The sequence below is a fragment of the Anser cygnoides genome, chromosome 5, assembly GCF_040182565.1.
Source record: "Anser cygnoides isolate HZ-2024a breed goose chromosome 5, Taihu_goose_T2T_genome, whole genome shotgun sequence".
NCBI lineage: Eukaryota > Metazoa > Chordata > Aves > Anseriformes > Anatidae > Anser > Anser cygnoides.
In genome coordinates, this window is record NC_089877.1 from 37541345 (window position 1) to 37561235 (window position 19891).

The 19891-nt window shown below is 42.5% G+C and overlaps 2 protein-coding genes and 1 long non-coding RNA gene across 9 annotated transcripts in view; 2 read left to right on the top strand and 1 right to left on the bottom strand.

The window, feature by feature from the left end:
• OSBPL5 (oxysterol binding protein like 5) overlaps positions 1–7825 on the top strand; it is a 170491-nt gene extending 162666 nt beyond the window's left edge. For all 7 annotated transcript variants that reach the window (XM_066998916.1, XM_066998913.1, XM_066998912.1 and 4 more), the window contains exons 18-22: positions 2607–2792; positions 3319–3457; positions 4625–4742; positions 5359–5461; positions 6510–7825. In XM_066998916.1, coding sequence (XP_066855017.1) covers positions 2607–2792; positions 3319–3457; positions 4625–4742; positions 5359–5461; positions 6510–6645 — 682 coding nt within the window. In that variant the 3' untranslated portion in view covers positions 6646–7825. The remainder of the gene's footprint in view (positions 1–2606; positions 2793–3318; positions 3458–4624; positions 4743–5358; positions 5462–6509) is intronic.
• LOC136791034 (uncharacterized) lies at positions 4601–15967 on the bottom strand. The gene is made up of 2 exons (XR_010832123.1): positions 15838–15967; positions 4601–4946 (listed from the first exon to the last, which is right to left on the bottom strand). It is a non-coding gene; the product is annotated as an uncharacterized lncRNA (long non-coding RNA).
• On the top strand, positions 9269–19816 carry LOC106042579 (tumor necrosis factor receptor superfamily member 10A-like). The gene is made up of 10 exons (XM_013191558.3): positions 9269–9687; positions 10803–10896; positions 11699–11830; positions 12025–12136; positions 12732–12805; positions 13517–13609; positions 14609–14640; positions 17402–17734; positions 18191–18239; positions 19042–19816. Exons 1-10 carry the CDS (start codon positions 9379–9381, stop codon positions 19335–19337), a joined length of 1524 nt encoding a protein of 507 aa, XP_013047012.2. The 5' UTR covers positions 9269–9378; the 3' UTR covers positions 19338–19816.
• The last annotated feature ends 75 nt before the right edge of the window (positions 19817–19891 follow it).

Sequence of the window (19891 nt, forward strand, 5' to 3'; positions counted from 1 at the left end):
TCTATTAACTTTGGAATATTTCTGTGAAGTATAGCTCTGAAATAACCAGGAAGCTGGGCCAAGAAATGATGGAGGCTAAAATAATAAATATCTGATATATATATATATATAAATAAATTATTATATAAATAAAAATAATAAATATCTGCTAAAATAACAACTCTCCCTGGAGTCCAGAGAACATGAATAGGGTCTCTTAAAACTGCTGGAACATTCTGTGGAAGGGCAAGATGTCAATGTGAGGTCAGATATCTTGTTAAGAAAGGTTGTTTCAACCACAGGCTCTTAAACTAGTTGGAGGAATCATGTGGAAAGTCCTGGCATGAGCAGAGCAGTGCTTTGAACCACATAACAGAATTTTATGAGAACGCAATTAAAGAGATGTTTAACTGTGCCTCATAATCTCAGCTGAGATCTCAAATAAAGTCTGCACCAGAATTTTTAGGGTAATCTACATTACCTGAGAGTACAGTCTTGGCACTTCACTTAGGAAATGGAAGGAATGACTACCTGACGCAGGGGGTTGCAGAGCATTCCAGAGCTAGTTCTTGAGCAAGAACACCTTGAGCAACAACATCATGTGGCACTTCTTTCAAACCATCTACTTCTGCATCTCACCAACACGGTTAGCCAAAAACAGTTAATATCCCAAGGCAGCACATGCAGTTTGCTGCCTTCTTCTGCAGTAGATTGGCCACCTGCCTGTGGACATCTGATTTCTGTGTTGCATCACATCACACTAAGAAGATTCCCCTTTTTGTGGTAGAGAAGGGAAATGAATGAAAATAAACCCCCATGAGCATTTAGCTTCATCTGGACAGCAGTGGCAATAAAGTCTGTGTTTGTAACTTACACTGGTGCAATTGCCATTGTTGCAGAAGAGACCGGAGCATGTTTTTCTATTAAACTTCTGAAGAAGATTCTTTTAAAAGAGAAGAGAAACCTTAGTATTGGAGACAAAGAATCTCCATTTCTCTGTTTACCAGGGTACAGCCAGAGCTGACTCCCTTGCTACAGCAGAAATTAACAGTGAAATTAATAATCCAGGGAAAGGAGGCAGAAGGGAAAATTTTGAAGATCCCTAACAGACATTCCACTGAGCTCCTTATTTTGCTGGCATTTCTGTGAATAAATTACCATCTAATTGAGGCTATGTTCTGCCTGAATTGCACAGTCTTTCCTGCAGTGATGAAAATCACCTATTTTCACATACACTGGAGAGTCTCTGAAGCTTTACCATTATGCAGCTCACCATGGTGGGTCTCATTGTCTGACACATGCAAGTCTTGATGGAGTAATTTGCCCTTGTCAAGTGATTTTGTTTGTGTCCCTCTGAAGTTCTTCAGTTTGAGGATTCGCTCTTTACACACCACATTCCTTAGAACTGACTTTATGCCACCGTGTTATTTCCTCAAACTGTTATTTTCGCTTCTCCCTCCCCCACCGTCACTTTGAGTTTGAAGTGAGTTTCTTTCCTTTATTTCTGGGAGAAAAGATTCATACACAAGAACATAGGAGTAATATGCCAAAAAGGACAGGAAAGTGTTCTTCTGCCTCCAGTTAATCATCTAAGCGGCTGCTTGTTTTAGAGTCTTGCTTTAGCATACAGTGATAGAAATACAATGAAATCATCAGTACCCCTTTTACATTAAAAGCCTCACAGCAAGCTCCAAATGAAATGCAGTAATGCAATCATTTTTTTAAAGGCAGGACTGGTGTTTTGGAGAGCTGGGAATACTGGAACAGCCTGGATCTCCAGTCCCTATTCTAATCACTAAACCATCCAGTAATGTTTTGGGAGGACTCACTGCTAATTTCAGAAGTATATCCAATCTGAAATGAAGATTAGAATGCCCTGATTAGAGGAACTGTAGAGAGGGCTATCACATCTTTGTTATCGTGAAAAGAAAGTAATGTTTTTTCTCTTATAAAAGGCAGATCCTCTCCTTAATCCAGAAGCTCATTGAGACATCATATGACAGATCACAAATCTTCTGGCAGCTGAAATGAAGTGCGAATGAAAGCCTTCAGTGCTTTCAGTTTGTGTGCACAACCACATGTCCATTTCTTGTGGATTGAATTGACTTCCTACAGACTGGTTGCCGTTCCTATATTGGAGTACAACATTGCATGTGCAGCTGCAAGCCTTGCACATGCATTCATCTTCCAGTGCTTCTAAATTTTAAATATAAAGCCTTTGATTCAGGGATAGACATTAAGGCAAAGACTTCTAAACCTAAATGATTGAAAGGGACAGTAAGATAACAGATTCTTCATTATATATCAATCACCTCTAAAGATGCCACTAACCTCAATGAACTGAGCATAACTACTTTATAACTCACACAGACAGCACTGAAGGTTTTAATGAATATTGTAGGTGATGTTATCTAAGGGGAAGTTCCCCTGATCGTTACATACAGCATTCATTGTTGCCATTCTCATGATGTTCATTTAATTTGCAAGCCAAAACTGAGGTTGAGTAATCCTGATACTGGTCCTCTGGAGTATCAATAGACCAGAAAAGTGTCTGCTCTAAGTTTCCAGCTGGCAAAATAAATTGCTGTTTTTAAGGCAGATTAACTTCTTTCCTTGTTTATTTGTAGGCTTTGGCAGCATGTTACTAGTGCAATAAACAAAGGTGATCAACACAAGGCAACGCAGGAAAAATTTGTGCTGGAGGAGGAGCAGAGGAATGCCGCCCGAGAGCGGAGAGAGAATGGCACAGAATGGAAACCGCTGCTCTTCCGGCATGATGCCACGACTAACGAATGGCACTACAAATACGAGGAGTGAGTGGCGGGGTTGTGGGTTATGAGCAGACCTCTCTGCTTGAGTTCCCAGGGCTGCAAGTGAGGTTACAGACCTGTAATTCTGGTCCTACCATTCCCCAGACTGTGCCCTGGGTTTGCTTTCTGAGCTCTCTTGGAGCGCGTATTCCTGATACAAATTGGGCATAGCTGGAATTGAGGGCATGGCAATGGAAAATCTGCTGTGCCATTGGTATAAATCCACATTGCTGCGATCAAGTGTGGAATCGTTTAGCAGAGATTTTCTGCACTGCGCAAGCAGAGTTGGCAACTGTGCTCTCCTCTCGTGACATGAAGGGTGAAGCCTCTGGTGACTGGAGCCCCTCATTCATTGCTAGGAACTGTGTATGCAGGGAAGTGTCTGTTACTCCACACACGGCATCTGCGGAAAGTCTTGTTACTGTCAGGGATGAATGTCTGCCCTGATGCATGTGGAATTGGTGCATTGCTCTTAACACACCTAGTGGTATTCTTGCTTTTCTGATGTTCTTTCCTTTGGTCTCAAAAGTTTAAGACCTTGGGATCCTTTGAATGACATTGCCCAATTTGAGAAGAATGGGATACTGCAGACCATGGAAAGACACTTATCTACAAGGATGTCAAACCACACAACAACATGCATAAACAATCAGATTACACGGCACAAGGTAAAAGGCCTGTTTTGGGAAATACAATATTTTTTATAATTGTTTAGATAGCCCTTTTCTGCAGCATTTCCATGTAAGCACAGCACAGGCTGAAAGGTTTGTTTTGGGTAGATATAGCTTACGACTCTAGGCCAGCAGTAGCGTACCATCATTAACTATTTGTAATTCCTGGTTGATGTGTCCTATCCTTTCTGGTGTTTTTTTCCCACACAGTGTTACTGACACTGACTCTTATACTGGGTTTTGCATGTGACTGAGCTGAGCTTCACTGTTCAGAGTTTCCAAAACAGGAAATTTTCCATAGTGAGGATGTGACCAAGGTATTGGAGTGCACAGCCACTGTCCTGCAATTTAAATTTCAGTCCGTGCCATCTGCCTTTATCACTTGCTTCCTCTTAGGACAAGAAACTTGTGCCCATCCTTTGTATTAAGTGGGAATGATACCATTGCATTCATCTGTGGAGTAATTCATGTTACTCAGAAAATGCTTTGTAAATGTAGAACATCTGAACTAGCAAGATATAATCCATATTACACTAAAGAACTTGTGTCTTATTAGGAACATAGACTTCTATTTGATAGTACCCCAAATCTGAACACCTCTGAAACAGTGGGAAAGCTGAGGTTCATAACTGCTTTTCAGGCCCTCATATGAGAACTGTTAGGAAACAGTGGGTTTGGTTTACCCATTCCAGAGGTAGGGAAAAACTTTCCAATCTACTTGAAGAAATCAGGTATAAAAGTTCTCCAGTGTTTAAATCCTTCAGTCACCTTCTGAAAAATCTTTTACAGGAAAATTGGTTCTGTTTTTCTTCTCACCCATTCTCTTATGTATCTGTTTGGTGGGTATATGACTCAGTGAAAGAACTATAAAATTCATCACTAGTATGTGTCAGTTGTAGCTAAGACAAAAATAATTTGTATGGGTTTCTTAAGGATGTTATAATTTGAGGAAATGCCTTTGTATGGGGCATGTGTATAATACACTTAACGAGCTTTTGATATCCGTAACTAGCTGCCAGGAGTCCAACTACTAGGAGCTGCTGAAAAAGCAATCAAACTTCGCAACCTCACAGATATTCCTCAGCACCTTACATGATACTGTTCAAACAGAAGAGTCTTCAGTTTGATAGTGACTGAATCTCTTTTAATCCCTGTTTTATTCAGAGATCTGCCAAAGACTGCAGACGCCGCAAAACCAGTGATCAGCCATCCAACCACAGCCAGAATACAGAGAGCAGCTGTTCAACACCAGAATCCGTACAGGAGCTGTCAGATGATGATGGCAAGTATTTAGATATCATTGGGCCGGACTTTCTATTCTTGTCCTCCTTCGGTACCTTATTCCTTGAGCATTCCTTGGACATTTCCCAGCCTGGTGCAAGCCCATTGCCCATGGGCAAATAAAGAGAATGTTCTGCTTTTGTACTTTCCTTATGCACTCCTCTTTCTACTTTATGCTGTCTTACTGACAAGGGCTTCCCAACTCCTGGAAAAAATAGGTTGGGAAAATACAATGAAATTCCAGTAGATGGGAAACAGGTTTAATTTCTCATTCCCTTTTCTCAGCCTTGGATGCAGGTAACCTTGAATATTTCAGAGATGGAAGCAGATGTGAGCACTCCATCCCCCTCCCCTTAACTGCTGTAAAAAGAGTTTCGTGACAGCTGAGAAGGGGCCCCAGACTAATGTCACAGGATCCCGTCCATTGACCTCTGTCCTCAAGGTGGAAGATTCTGCCACCTGTCTCCTTTTCCCCATGTTTCCTCCTGAAAGTGTCCCCCCATGCTGTGACAATTTGATCACAGTCAGCTACTTGCTGGGTGAACCTGGTTTATGTTTCATCACCGCCACCAGAGATGGTGATGTAAAACATAATGTCCGTTAATATTTTGCCGCAGGGTTTGGAAGTCTGTGCACTCAGTGTGGGAAAGAAATGAATCACCTGAAGGAAATTCATTCAGCTGTCTTATCCCTACAGAGAGCCCAACAGGACATACACAGGTAACCATTTTCCCTCATCAAAGCAATTATCTTAATGGACTAAAAATAACCTGTGGCATTTAAGTCTTCCGCTGTGGCCTTTGGAGCGTCCTTATCAGCTGCAGGGGTGCAGTGAACAACTGCTTCAATAGGTAACCTTAATAGGTTATGCATCAGAAAGGCAAAACCAACCCTTACTTGAAACAGTAATCTCTTCCGCTTAAGACTCTCTTTATGGGGGCAAAAAGTATCACCTCAGCGTGTTACATATTTCCTGGCCCTCCCAACTGCAAAACAGCTGCAGGAGCTGGGAGGGGTTGGGCAGAGTGCTGGCTATAAAGAAAACTGCTATGCAAGAAGGCATGGATCTCCCTTCTTATCAGCCATTGGGTATGTTCTGAATTTGCTCAGTTTGCTGCAGAGACTTAGGCACATGGTCTGAATACTGAGCTCCACGGGGTGAAAAGCACTACATTCCCTCTTCTTGTGTAAATTGCTAGTTGCCAGCTGAGGGAAATGGTGAACACAGATGCTTAACCAACTGCTGTTAAGGTGCTCTGCACTGTAGACTCCTTTGGGGAGGGCAGGGGAGGTATTAGCTGCTACATCCAATCCAGGGAGCCCCGCTGATTCCTTAAGGCGTGAGGCATATTATCCGGCCCTACAGAGGCATCGGTGGAGCAGGATCACATACTAGGCCCACCGTTTCTGGAAGCTGGAGGAATTGGTGACATGATTTTAGCTCTTCTCTGTTGCTCTTTGAGATGTCCAGGGCTGGTTCTTGCATTTGGGAAGGTTAGGACATACATTTGTGAATGGGTGCTGGGGAAAGAGGTTTTTGTGCCCTTACATCTTCTCATGCCAGCTATTGTGCTTTGCTTGTTCCAGCAGCACCCAGAAGTACTCATTTTTCTGTTAAAAAGAGGGGAGGAGAGTCTGTGGGGCACAGTGCCATACCCATTATGGTGCCTCAGAAGTCATGGGATCCCTGTTTGTGTGGAAACTCTGGGGCTCTGGGTGTTGGCCACTCCCTCAAACACACAAATAAACATATCGCTTTCTTTTCCAGAAACCTCAGCGCATTGAACAAAAAATCCTTCCACAGGAAGGTCTCTTCTGAAAGCTTCCTCCTGGACTCTCGCTGCTGGTTTCTCCTTTGCATCTTTCTTACGTGTCAACTATTCATTAATTATGTCTTCAAATAAAACCACTACGTTTGGCAGCAATAACAATTACTGGCTGCAGGAGGGGGGGCCACTTGCGCAAGGAGCCCAGCGAGGCACCAAAGCACTTTAGAACCAACGCGGCAGAGGCGGAAGAAAGTTGAAAGACAGGTGGAAAAGGGACCTAGGAACTTTGTTCCTGCAGATTATGTCATTTTTGCCTTTTACATGTACATTTTCAAGGACCTCTTAACCTGTATGGGCCTTAATGCTGAAGCCAAATGTAGCTTTAATTGTGCAATTTGTTTTCTATGTCTTGTCCTTTTCTGATGCAATTAATAATTACCCAACAGTATTGGTACCCCCAAAATGGTAAACATGCCAGCATTTTGGAAAAGCCACACCGGCGTGGTTTATAGCTCTGTGAGAGAGGGAGTGTAGTTGGGGAGCTGTAAAGAACTGATGTTCACAGTGCCTGTCTGGCTGCATTTAATTAAGTGAGGTAGCACACTTGGTCCAAAAAATCCACCCCCCAGGATATTAGGTCATAATTTGTTTTGTCAGCACACACACACAGAACGGGACCTCAGGATGTTTTGTTTTCCGTTTCACATGAACTGTAAATATGTGTGACTTCTTAGCACCATTCCTTTTCAGGAAACAGGAAGTGTTCAGTGAAAGCTCCTTATACCTTTACAGAGCTGATTGGCGTCCTGGACTGGGCCCATGAAGTGTCACATCAGACAAACCTATTCGTAGAACCCGGTCACTTACTGTTATTGTTATTATTTGCTATATGGCTGTTTTATAATACCACACACAAGTATTGTAGAAAGGAATCACTGCCCCAGAATAGGTGAGAAGGACAGGAGCAATATGGGTGTACATGTGTTTGGTCGTAGGCACTTTTATTGTCAAAGGTCAGAAGGGAGGAAGGATTGTGCCACTGCATTGTTCAAATCTGTTAATAGTCTTCCTTACACCATTTTTTAAAGATTTGCAATATTTCCTGTAGACTGCAGACAATACTAAGCCGTTCTAGTTCCAAGTGGTAAGTACTGCTATATATACAGCCTTAAAATACTTAGTGGTGGTGCCAGTCTGGGCTATCTTTCAATGTAAATGTTTCCAAATTTTTAACTACATTCCTCGTCATATTCCCCAAGTAGGGGAAATCTGTTTGTGCTTGATATGTTGAAATAAAACTACACACAACTTTCAATGGCAGTTTGTCTGAGAGATTATTTGTGTTTGACCATGGTTTTGTGTTTTACAGCATTTTACAAGCAAACCACTCTTAGGTCATGCTTTTTAGAGGAAAAAAAACCACTACAGGAATAGGCCTGCAAGAATCTCAGATATACGCAGTAATTTGGAATAGCAATAGCATGTTGGTACATGGTTAAGCATCTGGCTCGAGCTGTCCGTGTCTTTTAATTATAGTGACTTCCTAAAAGTAGAAGTGGTTGCCTGTGACGGTGCATGACTTTCACTTGTCACACATAAATGTACAGACTTGCCTTAAGAGTTAGAAAACCTTTACGTGAAGGGGGTGGCTTGATAATAGGGGATAGCTGTGTGGAGAGAAAACCACAGCTCTCTGTCATGGACAGGATACAAGCCAGCGCCCAGAAGATGACGTTCTTGTAAGAAACAAATCACAAGCTGTAAGAAGTGAGAGTGATTTCATTATTAGCAAAAAGTCTCAAGAGAAACAAAGGATTCTTCATCCTTGAAGAATGTCAACATTTTCAGTCCAGATCGGATGCCTTTTTGAAGCACAGCATCCTGTCCATTCCTTTTTCTGAGGAAGTCTGACGCGCACTATATGCACTTTAAAACTTGGTAGGAGTGGGTCCCCTGGCCTTTACCTAGGGAAGAATGCCCAGTCGTTCCTAAGACTTGTTTGGCTACACAAAGTCCCGTATGGGCCTTAAAAATGTTTGCTCCTAAAGTTGTGCAAACATGTCTACTAATTTCCTGCCTAAATCTCACTTTAAATGCTTCAGCAAGTCAGCACATCTCTGGCCTGTCAGCACAGCCTTCCTTGTCAGACATGCCCCCCTTTGGGACCATGTATTCAAGTTACTGCAAGGATCCTCTCCTCTTCTGTGGGGGTATTTACATGTCAGGTATGTCATATATTCTGGGTTTGAGAACATAGTTACTAAAAAAAAAAAAAGTAGTGCTGAACAGGAAGCCATTACTAGGTGAATGTTTAAAATTCTTTGGATCCTTTCCATTTTACAAAACTGCACCCACAGGGATTTTACTAGGACTTATTACTGCAGTCACATAAAACAAACATTACCAAGAGAGGAGCAGTTCAATGAAAGAAACTATTAACCTATATAAACTAATTATGCATCAGAAGAACAGAAGTATCCAACATTTACTGCCACTGCCGCAAGGGATTAAAAATAATCCCAAAAGGAAAATTCCATGCATCCTTGTGCTATTAATCCAATTTCAGCATCAGGAGGTGAATGTTCCTACATGCCAGTTATGTGCATGAGGAGGATGAAAACTATTCTTGAAGAAAATCATGGCTGTTGCTATCTCTCTCGGAGCAATACCTGCTGTTGAAAAAAATGAGAACTCTGGGGGAGTAAGAAAACCTGGTTATGCAGCCAGTTTGTGCGCTTTTTTGAAAAATTCTCCTTCTGCCCTCCTTTTTGTGGTCAGCAAGTAGCCCTTTAGCAGCCAGACGTGAGCTTTGGGTGGAAAGCCAGGAGCTGAGCCGTTTCCTAAAGTTTCCTCTTGCTCCCAGTCGGTATGAAGCACGCCACCAGGATACGTACTACCGCTCTACCCTCTTTTCCTCACTTTGCTCGCATTGGGGCCAGTCCCTTCCGTGCTACCTGGCTGCCCTCTTGCCGTTGCAAATCAGCGCTTCGGCACACGGGTGGAAAAGCGGAGCACCGGAGCCGCTTCCCGGCGGGCAGGCGGCGGGGCGGAGCGGGGGCGGCTCGCCCCGGGGCGGATAAAGGGGCGGTGGCACCACCTCCTCCTCCGGGTGAGCAGCGGGAGCGCGGCGAGGAAGCGCTGGGCGCCGCGATGGGAGGCAGGGTGATGGGACTGCTGGTGAGTGAGGGACCTGGCCCTCAGCTCTCTCCTTTTGGGGTGTATTGGGGGGTGGAAATCTTCCTTCTTGGGGAGCCGGGCGTCCTGCCCCGTGCGGTTTTCCGCGTTCGCTTCCAGCAGTTCATCTGGGACCTCGCTTTTACTTCGTGCTTGCTGAGGGTACGGGGGAGTTCGCAAAGCGCTCCTAAGCCTGGGGAGGCGAACGGGGCCGGGGTGCGCACCGGGTCGCGGCTCTGCTCTCCGTCGGGGGAAGGTTTGGGGGAGCCAGCCAGCCCGAAGAGCTCCGCCGTCCCGCTTGCCAAGAGGGTGGTTTTGTGAACCCCACCGTTACGGGGCAGGCTTTGGGTGTCCCGCGAGGAGAAAGTAGGAAGAGCGGAGCTGCGGGAGGGCGACCTTTAAATCCGACGCTTACGGGGAAGAAGCGGAGCCGCTTCCCTCCTGCTGCCGTCCCCGGGCCCAAACGCGTTGTGCCCGGGTGCCACCACGGCCCGGGGCCGCCCCTCCTCGGCGCTTCGTGCTACTGTAGTCGCACAGGATTCTTTTCCTTTTTCATTTTTTTTAAAAAAAAAAAAGTTTGTTTTTTTCCTGGTGGTCCTGTAGTTAGGGTAAGGTGGCTGCTTCTTGTTGTCGATGACTCATTCACTTGCCTTCTGAGGAAGGTTAGAGCCAGTGAGAAATGCCGTGTGAAAACTCCTTGGGCGTATCCTTTTTATTTTCTTCCTTTAAGGCAGACTTCGACCCTTCTAAGTTAAAGATAGGCCGAGGGTGAGTGGAACAAATCCCTTGCACCAGGCAGAAACCTCGGTCTCTGGAGTTTGCTTGTAGTGAGTTAGTGAAAAGAAGAAAGTTAAAATGGAGGTGGGGGACTTGGGCAATAGTTTCCTAAAACGTTTCAGCTGCTGCTCTGGAACCGTGTGGTGCTGCTCTAACCCATCCTTTGTGATTGTAATTACTGCTGTGAACAGCACACTTAACAGAAATTAGTTTGGGTTTCCTTTGTGGCTTCCCATGAACTCCTGAATATGTTTTCAAGTCTTTACAGGAACATCTCCCCAAGATTGCTATCCTGTCCTGGCAGGTTGAATCACTTAAACACCTGTCTGTCTTTGCTGTAGGTTACACTGTTGATAATGTCTGGAAACAGAGCAGAGGACTGTGGAGAGGGGGAATACTTGCACAAAGGTCTCTGCTGTGTCTTGTGCCCAGCAGGTAAGACTTTGGACAGTCTCCATATTCCCCATCTGAGGTGATTCATTATTGTTGTTACATTCCAGCTGGTGGAATTGTAAGCCCAGCTGATGCTGTGATGGCTTCTTGGTGCTGGACTCCATTTTAAGCGAGAGCTTTTTGCGTAACACGTAATGACTGGGAGCGATATCTTGGCAGCAGTTCAGAAAGTCTCTGCCCGCTGTTGGGGATGAAGTGTTCAAAGTCGGGTTGCTTTTTGTGTTTGTTTTCTTAACAATAGTCAGTGAGCCCAGGGGAATTCTGATTTCTGTATGTGGAACTTTGCTTTGCTGTGCTCTCCCTGCCTTGCTCAATGTGTGCAGTTAACTCAGTTTTGCGCCAAGAAGTGCACTACCCTTGGGTAGTATCACAAGGCTATCTGGTGTATTTGAAGAGCCTTCAGATGAAGGAGAAGAGATCTTCTTGTTACACTTTTTTTTTTGTACAAGCAATTCTCTCCATGCCTGTCATACACCCCTTCCAGCGAGGTGGTGCTGGCTGAACAAGTGACACTGAGCTGCTGCAGTGAATCCTGTGTGCTCCATGGTGTGTCCCAGTGCAGGCCTGCCTGGCTGCCTTCTTTGCCACTGCCCCTTGTCTGAGCAGTAAGCTCAGGTGTGCCTCCTGGCCATGCTGTGTCACACAAGCTCCCGTGTGATGTGCTGCTTGCAAGGAAGGGTTGGACTTTGACCAAAATGGTTTTATATTGTAACATCCTGCTGTGGTAATTTGTATGTTACACAATCCCTTGAGTGCTGCTTCTGCCGATTCTCCTCTTCCACAGGTACTTATGTTGCTCAGCACTGCAGTACTCCACACTCAAAAGGAAGATGTATCTCTTGCACTGAAGGGGAAGATTATACTGCTCATGCAAATGGCTTGGAAGAATGCTTGCTGTGCAGACAGTGCAAAGACGGTACCACAGTTTCAGTGAAACCTTAACCCTTGTGCCCTTAATTTAATGCAGAAAGCCTGGTGCTCTTTTTTTTTTTGCACTTCTGGTTGTTGAGAATAACAAAGTTGGGGAAAAATGTTGCCTTTATGGCCAGGGTATAACTTAAGCACAGTTGTATAGAGCTACAACTTTTATACTCATTTTTTAACTTTTAGACCAAATAACTTTGAGAGCCTGTACTCTCACGCGTGACACTGAATGCCAATGCAAACAAGGATACTTCTGCCCTGCTGAGGGCTGTGAAATATGTCAAAGATGCAGTAAAACGTAAGTTCAATAATGAACATAAGCAATTCTTTTCTTTCTAGTGAACTTCAGAGCTGTGGCCCAATGTGTGTTAATACCTACCACATCACTTAGACTGAATAATTCCCTCGAAGACAAATAGCATTATTCATTCATCTAAATTCTAGATGTCAAAATACATGAGGCTGAGACCCAGATGATACAGATTTTTGGTTCCACTGTGCTTGTTGCTTATGTCTGTGTGCTTACATGTTTTGTGTCTTCAGATTAGTATTTCCCCACATTCACAGCTGAATAAGCATTGTAGCAGCCACTGCAAAACTTCAGGAGGTAGAGCCACTTGTTGAAGAAAACTCACTATGCATGAATAATGCATCCGCTACATGTGTTGTTGGTGTTTGGTTGTGTGTTTTTTTTTGCTCCACTTAAACAGCTTATGTATGTTAGCCTTTTGCTTTTACTTAATCTTACAAGGTATTGGGTTATTTAAAAGGTGCAGTTCTAACAAATCTGTTTATGCATGTTCTGTTTGTGTCTCTAAGCTCTGCGTGAACACAAACAGGTTTAGTACATAACTCTAGAAATGTTGATACAACTGTTTTGCCATCCACTTCAGGTGTCCAGAAGGGAAGGAAATTGTGCAGAATTGCAATGCTACGATGGACCTAGGATGTGGGTTACCTGATCAAGGTCTGGAACATAAATACCACTTGGCTTGGTCTGTTGGGTGTATGAATTCTGGCTAATAACACAGAAACGGTCTGCAAAAACAGTGGTTTGAACTTCCTCTGTAGCATACTTAGGAGTTTCTGTATGTTGGTCTGGGAATTACTTGATAGAGACAAGTTCTTGAAGGGGTTGGGAAAGACAAACCATCTTAAACTTCACTTCAAGCAAAAGAGCACCTACCTTGGTGAAAAGCTATACGTATTGCCAGGGTTTTCAAAGTTGCAACATCCTCACTGTTAAAAGTTAGGACCAGTACAAACATTTCATTAATGTTTAGCATGTCTGAGAAGCTGTGTGTAGTGACTTTCCTCTTCTGCTGACTAGAAAAGGAAGGAATGAGCCCTATCAACACTATAGCACATCAATCTGCCATCCTTCGCATATGTTTTCCACTTAAATATTTCTTTTGAAAGCCTTGTAGAGCTTGCTTTGCAGCTCTGTACAGAATTCCCCACTGCTACTGGGATAACAATGTGTACTGCAAGCCAGTCCTTGGATTCAGGTCAGTTGATAGTCCTAGTGCCTTTTCTAGGACAGGCTAGCTGGGTCCTTATACTAGTGTGGAGTTTAGGCTGTTCTATCAGGTGGCAGGGAAGAATTGTACTTCAGAATGTCATATGTGGGGACTGCTTCAGTATTTCAGGCACTGATTTTATTCCTTTTTCTTTGCAGGAAACACATCTCTTTGGATTACTGCAATTATTTCGGTGGTTGTTGTTTTGGTGGTGGTGGTGTTTATAATTAAAAAGCTGAGATGTGATAAAGGTAATTCTGCTTGATTACTACCCATGAACTTTCCAGAACGAGGCAGAGCATGCACTAAGGCTATTCTTTCAGTGTTACTCTATAGGGGATCTCTTTAATAGATAAGCTCCCACTTGTTTAGCGTGTGATTCAATTAAGTAACTTGAGTGAAATGGAGACCAGTTTTGTTCAGTAAATAAAATGAATAAACTTTAACTGAACGGATGCCCTGGCCTCAAAGACTAGCATAGGGTCCTTAAAAGGAAGTCCTCCCCTCCCCCCCATCTCCTTGCATTGTATTGGCAAATAGCGAGGAAAACCCTGTGCATGAGATCAGGCATGGGACAAGAAGTATCAACTAATTAGATCATTGATTTTTCACTCATTGTGTTTGGCTGTAGAATTTTTTTCAATACAGCACTGCCCTTGCATCATTCCAGCCTCTTAATGTGAATGTTAGGTTGGTTAGCCCTATATGAATGCACATAGTTGTTTTTTTAGTGAGGATGAATATCTTCTGCTGAGAAATACTTTTTTTACATTACTGCATATTAAACTATTTTTGCAACTATCTTAGTTAGATGATATTGGAAGCAATTTTGAACAAAGTTTACCTTTGAAATTCAGATCATGACTTACTGCATGTATTGCAGTCAAACTTTCTGCCTCATTTTGTATCGCAACAGCCCATGACAATGCTAAGAAGCATAGGCGGGGGGGGGGGGGGGGGGGGGGGGGGTGCGGGAATTGGGATTTCTTTCTTTTGAAAGAGGGGCTTAAAATCCAAACTGCATCTTGATGTCTATATTTTACAGTTTGCCTGTGTGAAGGCACAGTGTAGGTGTAGCTTCCACTGTAGGTGGAAGCTAGGGGTAGTAACTTTGGACACTTCAAGGAACTAAATGGCTTGTAGTGGACCTTTTGATTTGTGTAAAGAAGTTCTACTCTATGTAAGTCTTGTATGAAATTTAATTCGCAGCAATTCCTAGTAAGTCTCCTAATGTTACTCTTATTTTTCAGCCACTTCACCTGACAAAGTAGAAAAAGGCCTGGTAAGTATATAATAGGTACACCATTTTATCTCAAAGCTTTGTGCAACTAAAGCACTATTAATTTTCCCTGTTACACAGCTTTTAATTCTTGTCTTGCTGTAGATGTCTGGTAGGGTGTGTTCCTGAAATGTAACAAGCCCTGATTCATATAGGGCCTCATGCACTCTTTACTGGTATGCATCCAGTGGAGTTGGCCTCCCTAGTACTTGCATTGAAAACATTACAGAGCCTGTGGCCAGGATGTTTTGAAAGTGGAAAAACTGAGATGAAGCACCAGCTTTCATTTCAAACTGTTGCCAAGTGGTGCCTTGATTCAACTAGTTCTCTGCTGCTTCAGGCTTATAATCCCCAGGGAATGACAGCTATCAATTTCCTGTGTGATGTTTCATACAAAATGCAAGGAAAGCTACAACACCAATCCATAAGATTACTTCTCTTGATCCAGCGGACAAAGTGACTAAGTGTCCTGCCTTTAAACTGACATCTCAAGCTACAGACCAGGACCTTGTAGCCTAATGTCTTGATCACAGACAGTCCCATAAGTCAAGGCAATCAGGGCTCAGAGAATGCTGGTTCAGAAGTATATCCTGAAAAGTGTTTACCATGCCAAGGCTAGCTGCTGACACATGTTCCACTGTTAAAGCTAGTTTTACCCTGGCCTCTTGTGGTCAAAGACTGTTTTAGAATCTTACAGTTACACATGGTCAACAACACTCTTAATATGCTCCAGCTTCTTGGGTCACCCCTGAAGTGGTCAGGCAGTTGGACTTCCATCATCTTTGTAGGTCCATTCCAACTGAACTATTCTACTATTGCTAGTCTTGTATTTAGCAAGAGGAAGCTAGACTAGTTAAGTATTCTTGTGTTTAGCTTTTCTATTTAGAAGTTATACTCCTAACTGCTCAGCAAGGCAGAAATGAGCTTGATCTTCTGACTAGTGTAGTTAACCATGCATAGCATCAAGCTCTAAAATAGATTTTGAAGATGAGAAATCTTTAAGGATCCAAAGTGTTCTCATAGCACATGCAGCACATCCTTCCCCCTGCTACTTTCCTTGTCCCTCACCCAAAGCAAGTAGTACTCTGTGCATGAGCTCATCTAATTTACCAGTAAAATAGTTCAAGCAATTGAATGTGTTTTAACTGTCATAGTTGAAAACTGAAGGAATGGTGCTGAAAGATCAGTTAAAAACATTACCTTAAACTTTTCTCTTTTTTTAAGGTCCATAAGTGGCTCAAATATCTGAATCGTCCATTGGGTTTTGTTGGGTTGTCTCTCTTCCCACACCCTGGCCAGATTCGCAGTGTTTCATATATTCATAGAAGCTGATGAAGGAACATGACAGAAAACCTGGTCAAAGTGGTGTAGCATAGGAATAGGCAGACATAACATTTTGAATAAACTGTAGTAGAATAATAATATAATCATGAATGGTGCATGGTGACATTTAGCTCTGAAATAATACTATCACGAAATACTATCATGAACTTAAGTTGTAATACCTGTGTACTTGTGCTACTCTAACAAAGGTTATTTGGAGAGTTGCATTCTGATATGTTACTGAGACCAGTTATTTTGGCACCAGCATGCTGTCCTTCCAAAGAAGTACCAGTGAACTTACACTGCTATAAAAAATATATATATTGTAAATATGTTGCTTCTACATTATTTCCTTCCAAAATTGATCAGTTTCATTAGCCATGCTCTAAACCTTCAGTCACTAGGTTACCTAATTAAGAACTGTCCTGTACAAATAGAAGCAGCTTGTTTAACCTGTTTGCACCCTCAAAGTGAATTCAAGGAGAATGGTGTATAACTATGTGTGCTGAGTGGGGTAGTGTCACATCCCTGCCTACACATGCGGGTGACATGCTGATGTCACATATGGGTCATTGACCTTGTGCAAACAGAAATCACATGGGCTTATGCAGGAAATGCAACTTAAACTGAAGTCATATGGGAGAAACAGTCAATACTTGCCCTCACTTTCTACTTGTAAAAATAAATAACAATAAAAAAGCTGCCTAAAACTTTCCACTTTCAGCATAAGCTGATATGCTAGATATATCCTCATCTGCTTCATACTTGTACTGTTCTTCGTGGGTCACCATCAGCCTGAGGTGAACTTCATGGCATAGGCTTATTTAATGTATTGATAATACTGGAAATGATGCTTCCCTCTCTAAAGCTATGTAGTGTGCTCCAGTACTTACTTTGAACAGAGTTGATTGTGTGAAGTTGAGGAAAAATAATTCAGCAAAAACAACAACAAACAAACCCAAGCTCATACTCTTACATGGAACTGATAATGCCCTATCAGCTCAGCAAAAGCTCTGAGAGCATCAGCCTTCATACAAGAACAGGCTTGAGGTCACTGTTAGCAGGCTGCTAGGTCAGCTCGGCTGATGGCAACTTAATTCCTTCCTGCCTTAGGAGGAGTATGTATTTCCAGACCCAGAGATACTGCAAGCACTAATGAATGACAGTGAAAACCTGAGGAAAAAATTTTCGTTTGTTGTGGAGGTAGCCTGTGAGCCTTACCACGTAGCCTGGTGGGAGCAGAACAGCCAGCAAGATGAAGGTTTAGGCTTCAAAACCATTTGAAAGTTGTGGCTTCTATATGTTTTTCACTTTGACAAATCAGCAGCTCTATTATTTCTTTGATATCTGGTGATTTCAAGTATTCCGTTTCCTTCACCTAAACTGTTTTTGAAGACCTACCTATAAAATATCTCCCAAATAATTTTCTTTTTCTTTACAGGCATCTGAGGGTAGTACTGAAAGCCTAATTTTATCAGAAGTGAAAATTGCAAATAATGCAGCCAACCCAGATGGTGAAAACTCTGTTAAGAGTCCAGAGGACCAAGAACAAGCTAGTGTTAATTTGAACGTAAAATGCCAATCACCAGAGGAAAACAGTGTTGTGCCTTCTGGGAGGGGCACAATCCTGCAGAATTTGAGGTGTTCCATACAAGATTGTTGGAAGAAGATCACTTTGGACACTTCATTATCTGCAAAAACTGGGCAGAATCCTGCTTTTTACCAGAATGCACAATCTAAAGGATTGAGTGGTAGGATGCCAGCAAATCATTCGGTGAGTTGGGGGGGGGTGGGGGGAAATCTCATCATATGTTCTCTGATATGTGTAATGTGAATTCTTACCTATTCCTTGAGTAATAGATGGCAGGATGATAAGAAAGAGGAACCTTTGTCTTAAAGATATCATAGAACACATGGAGAGTGATATCTTGGGAAAGTAGACTTCAGTCCATCATTTAATCTGCTGTGCCTCTCTCATCTTCACGTTCAATATTGACCCAGAAGCCATTCTTTAGCAATAGCACCAAATACATTGTCTTGTTGCTTCACTTACAAGCTAGTAGCACAGCTGTTTTCAGCATGCTCATTTTCAGCTGTACTGTGAAATCTGACCCACCCCGTTATTGGCATGTGTATTGTGAAAGCAAGCTATCAAATAGCTCAGGAATAACTTCTAAGTGAATTAAGTGTTCTGGCATGCTAGAAGTAATGGTCCAACTTTGTATTACAGGTACAAAAACAAAAATATCAAATAATTGTTAAAGATCTCTCTCAAAAAGGTAAGCATCCTATAAACGGTCAGTACTTTGATTTTTTTTTTTCTTGTTGACTTTACTTAAGCAATAGTTTAGAGTGACTGCGACTATTGCTTAAAGATATAAGGCTTTCAGTTAATTGTAAAATACACTGAAACAGGATTAGTACTGCATTTAAGAAAAGTTTCAATCACTGTGATGATGGATTGATCTACTTTAAAGTATGTCTTTTCTGGCAGCGTAATGCAGTTATGCTTTTAAGAATAAGTGGGGTACAGAATTTGTTTGCGTGTTTTAAACAAGTCTGTGGTGCAGCACTGGGATACTGCCTTAATGACTGAGGTGTAGGTCAGAACAGGAAGTCTTTCTGTCAAATTTCTGCTAAATGAAAGACTGCATCAAAGCCATGTATGTGTACTAGTAACTAGTATGTTGACGTGCTGAAATGGCCAAGTGATGGGCTTTGCTAATGCTGGTCTTGCTGTGGCAAACCTGTACTGTTAGCTGAGTGAGGTGGTTAAAGGCTACTGTTGAGTAGCCTTATTAACAGTAAGCAGAAACATACAGTCCCCAAAAACCACCTTTACTGAATGGTATTTCATCTGAAGAGACTACTTTTGAGATATGTAGAGTGGTATCTTTAGCTTCTTAAGATAAATAGGGAACCTATTTGTCGTTCTGCTTCTTAAGTACCAAACCTAGCCTTGCTGTTACTGTTTGGTCTGTACATGTATTTGCTAAAAAGTAATTGGAAAATGTGTATATTATCTGTGGAAAAAAATCTATTTTAGAACCTAAACGGATGTGTTTTTTTTTCTCTCCCCAGAACTGAGAGATAGCTTTTGGGCTTTCATAAATGAAGTACCAGTGAAAAAATGGAGGCGTCTTATGAGAACTCACCTGAAAGAAAATGATATTGATAAAATTATTTATGACTGGCCTAATGACACAGAAGAACAATCTTACCAGATGCTTCTCATCTGGAGAAACACACTGGGAGAGAAACAATCTATTATAAAGTTACTGGATGAGTTAAGGTATCTAGATATCAAGGCTTATGATAATGTAATGAACACTTTAACAAGTAATAACATTATAAGTAAAATAGTAGCTACAGATTAACATTTTCAATGAACTTAAAAAATGCTCCTGTACATATATATATGTCTACAAACTTCCTATAATTAAGGATGCCAAAAACTGCTCATAGAAGTGGCAGTGTGGACGTGATGCCCTCACCTTCCTCCAGGGAGTCAGAAGCGATTTAACAGTCGATGCCTAATCGTGACACAGGCTCCGTTTGCAACATTGACTAAGGTGCTTTTTTGAGTTGTACTATGTGAAACTCAAGCATTGGATGGCAAATTGGGAGTAAGAAGCTTTAGTTTGCCTTTCCTTCATGAGGCTGTGAAGAAGGACCCTTCCTTCGTGTGCTGTATGGACCCGGGTGCTCTTTGTGAGAACAGAGCGCCTGATGTTGTTTTTGACAGAACTGCGTTTTTGTTTACGAAGTAATCGCATTTTGTTTGTGGTGAGAGCACGCGGTATGCGAAGAAGCGTTCTGTTCAAAGCACTGAAATAAAAAGGCTGTAAAAGAAAAAGCTGCGGTGGGCGCTGAGGGGGGCGGCGGGCGCTGAGGGGCCGCCTCAGGGGCTAAAATGGCGGCGGGCGAGGCG

What these genes read in the sequence shown, in the direction of transcription:
- LOC106042579 (XM_013191558.3), top strand. Translation starts at nt 9,379, where the DNA reads ATGAAGCACGCCACCAGGATACGTACTACCGCTCTACCCTCTTTTCCT. An exon ending in GCAGGGTGATGGGACTGCTG is followed by an intron (nt 9,688 to 10,802) that starts GTGAGTGAGGGA and finishes TCTTTGCTGTAG; the next exon opens with GTTACACTGTTGATAATGTC. An exon ending in TAAAGATCTCTCTCAAAAAG is followed by an intron (nt 18,240 to 19,041) that starts GTAAGCATCCTA and finishes TTCTCTCCCCAG; the next exon opens with AACTGAGAGATAGCTTTTGG.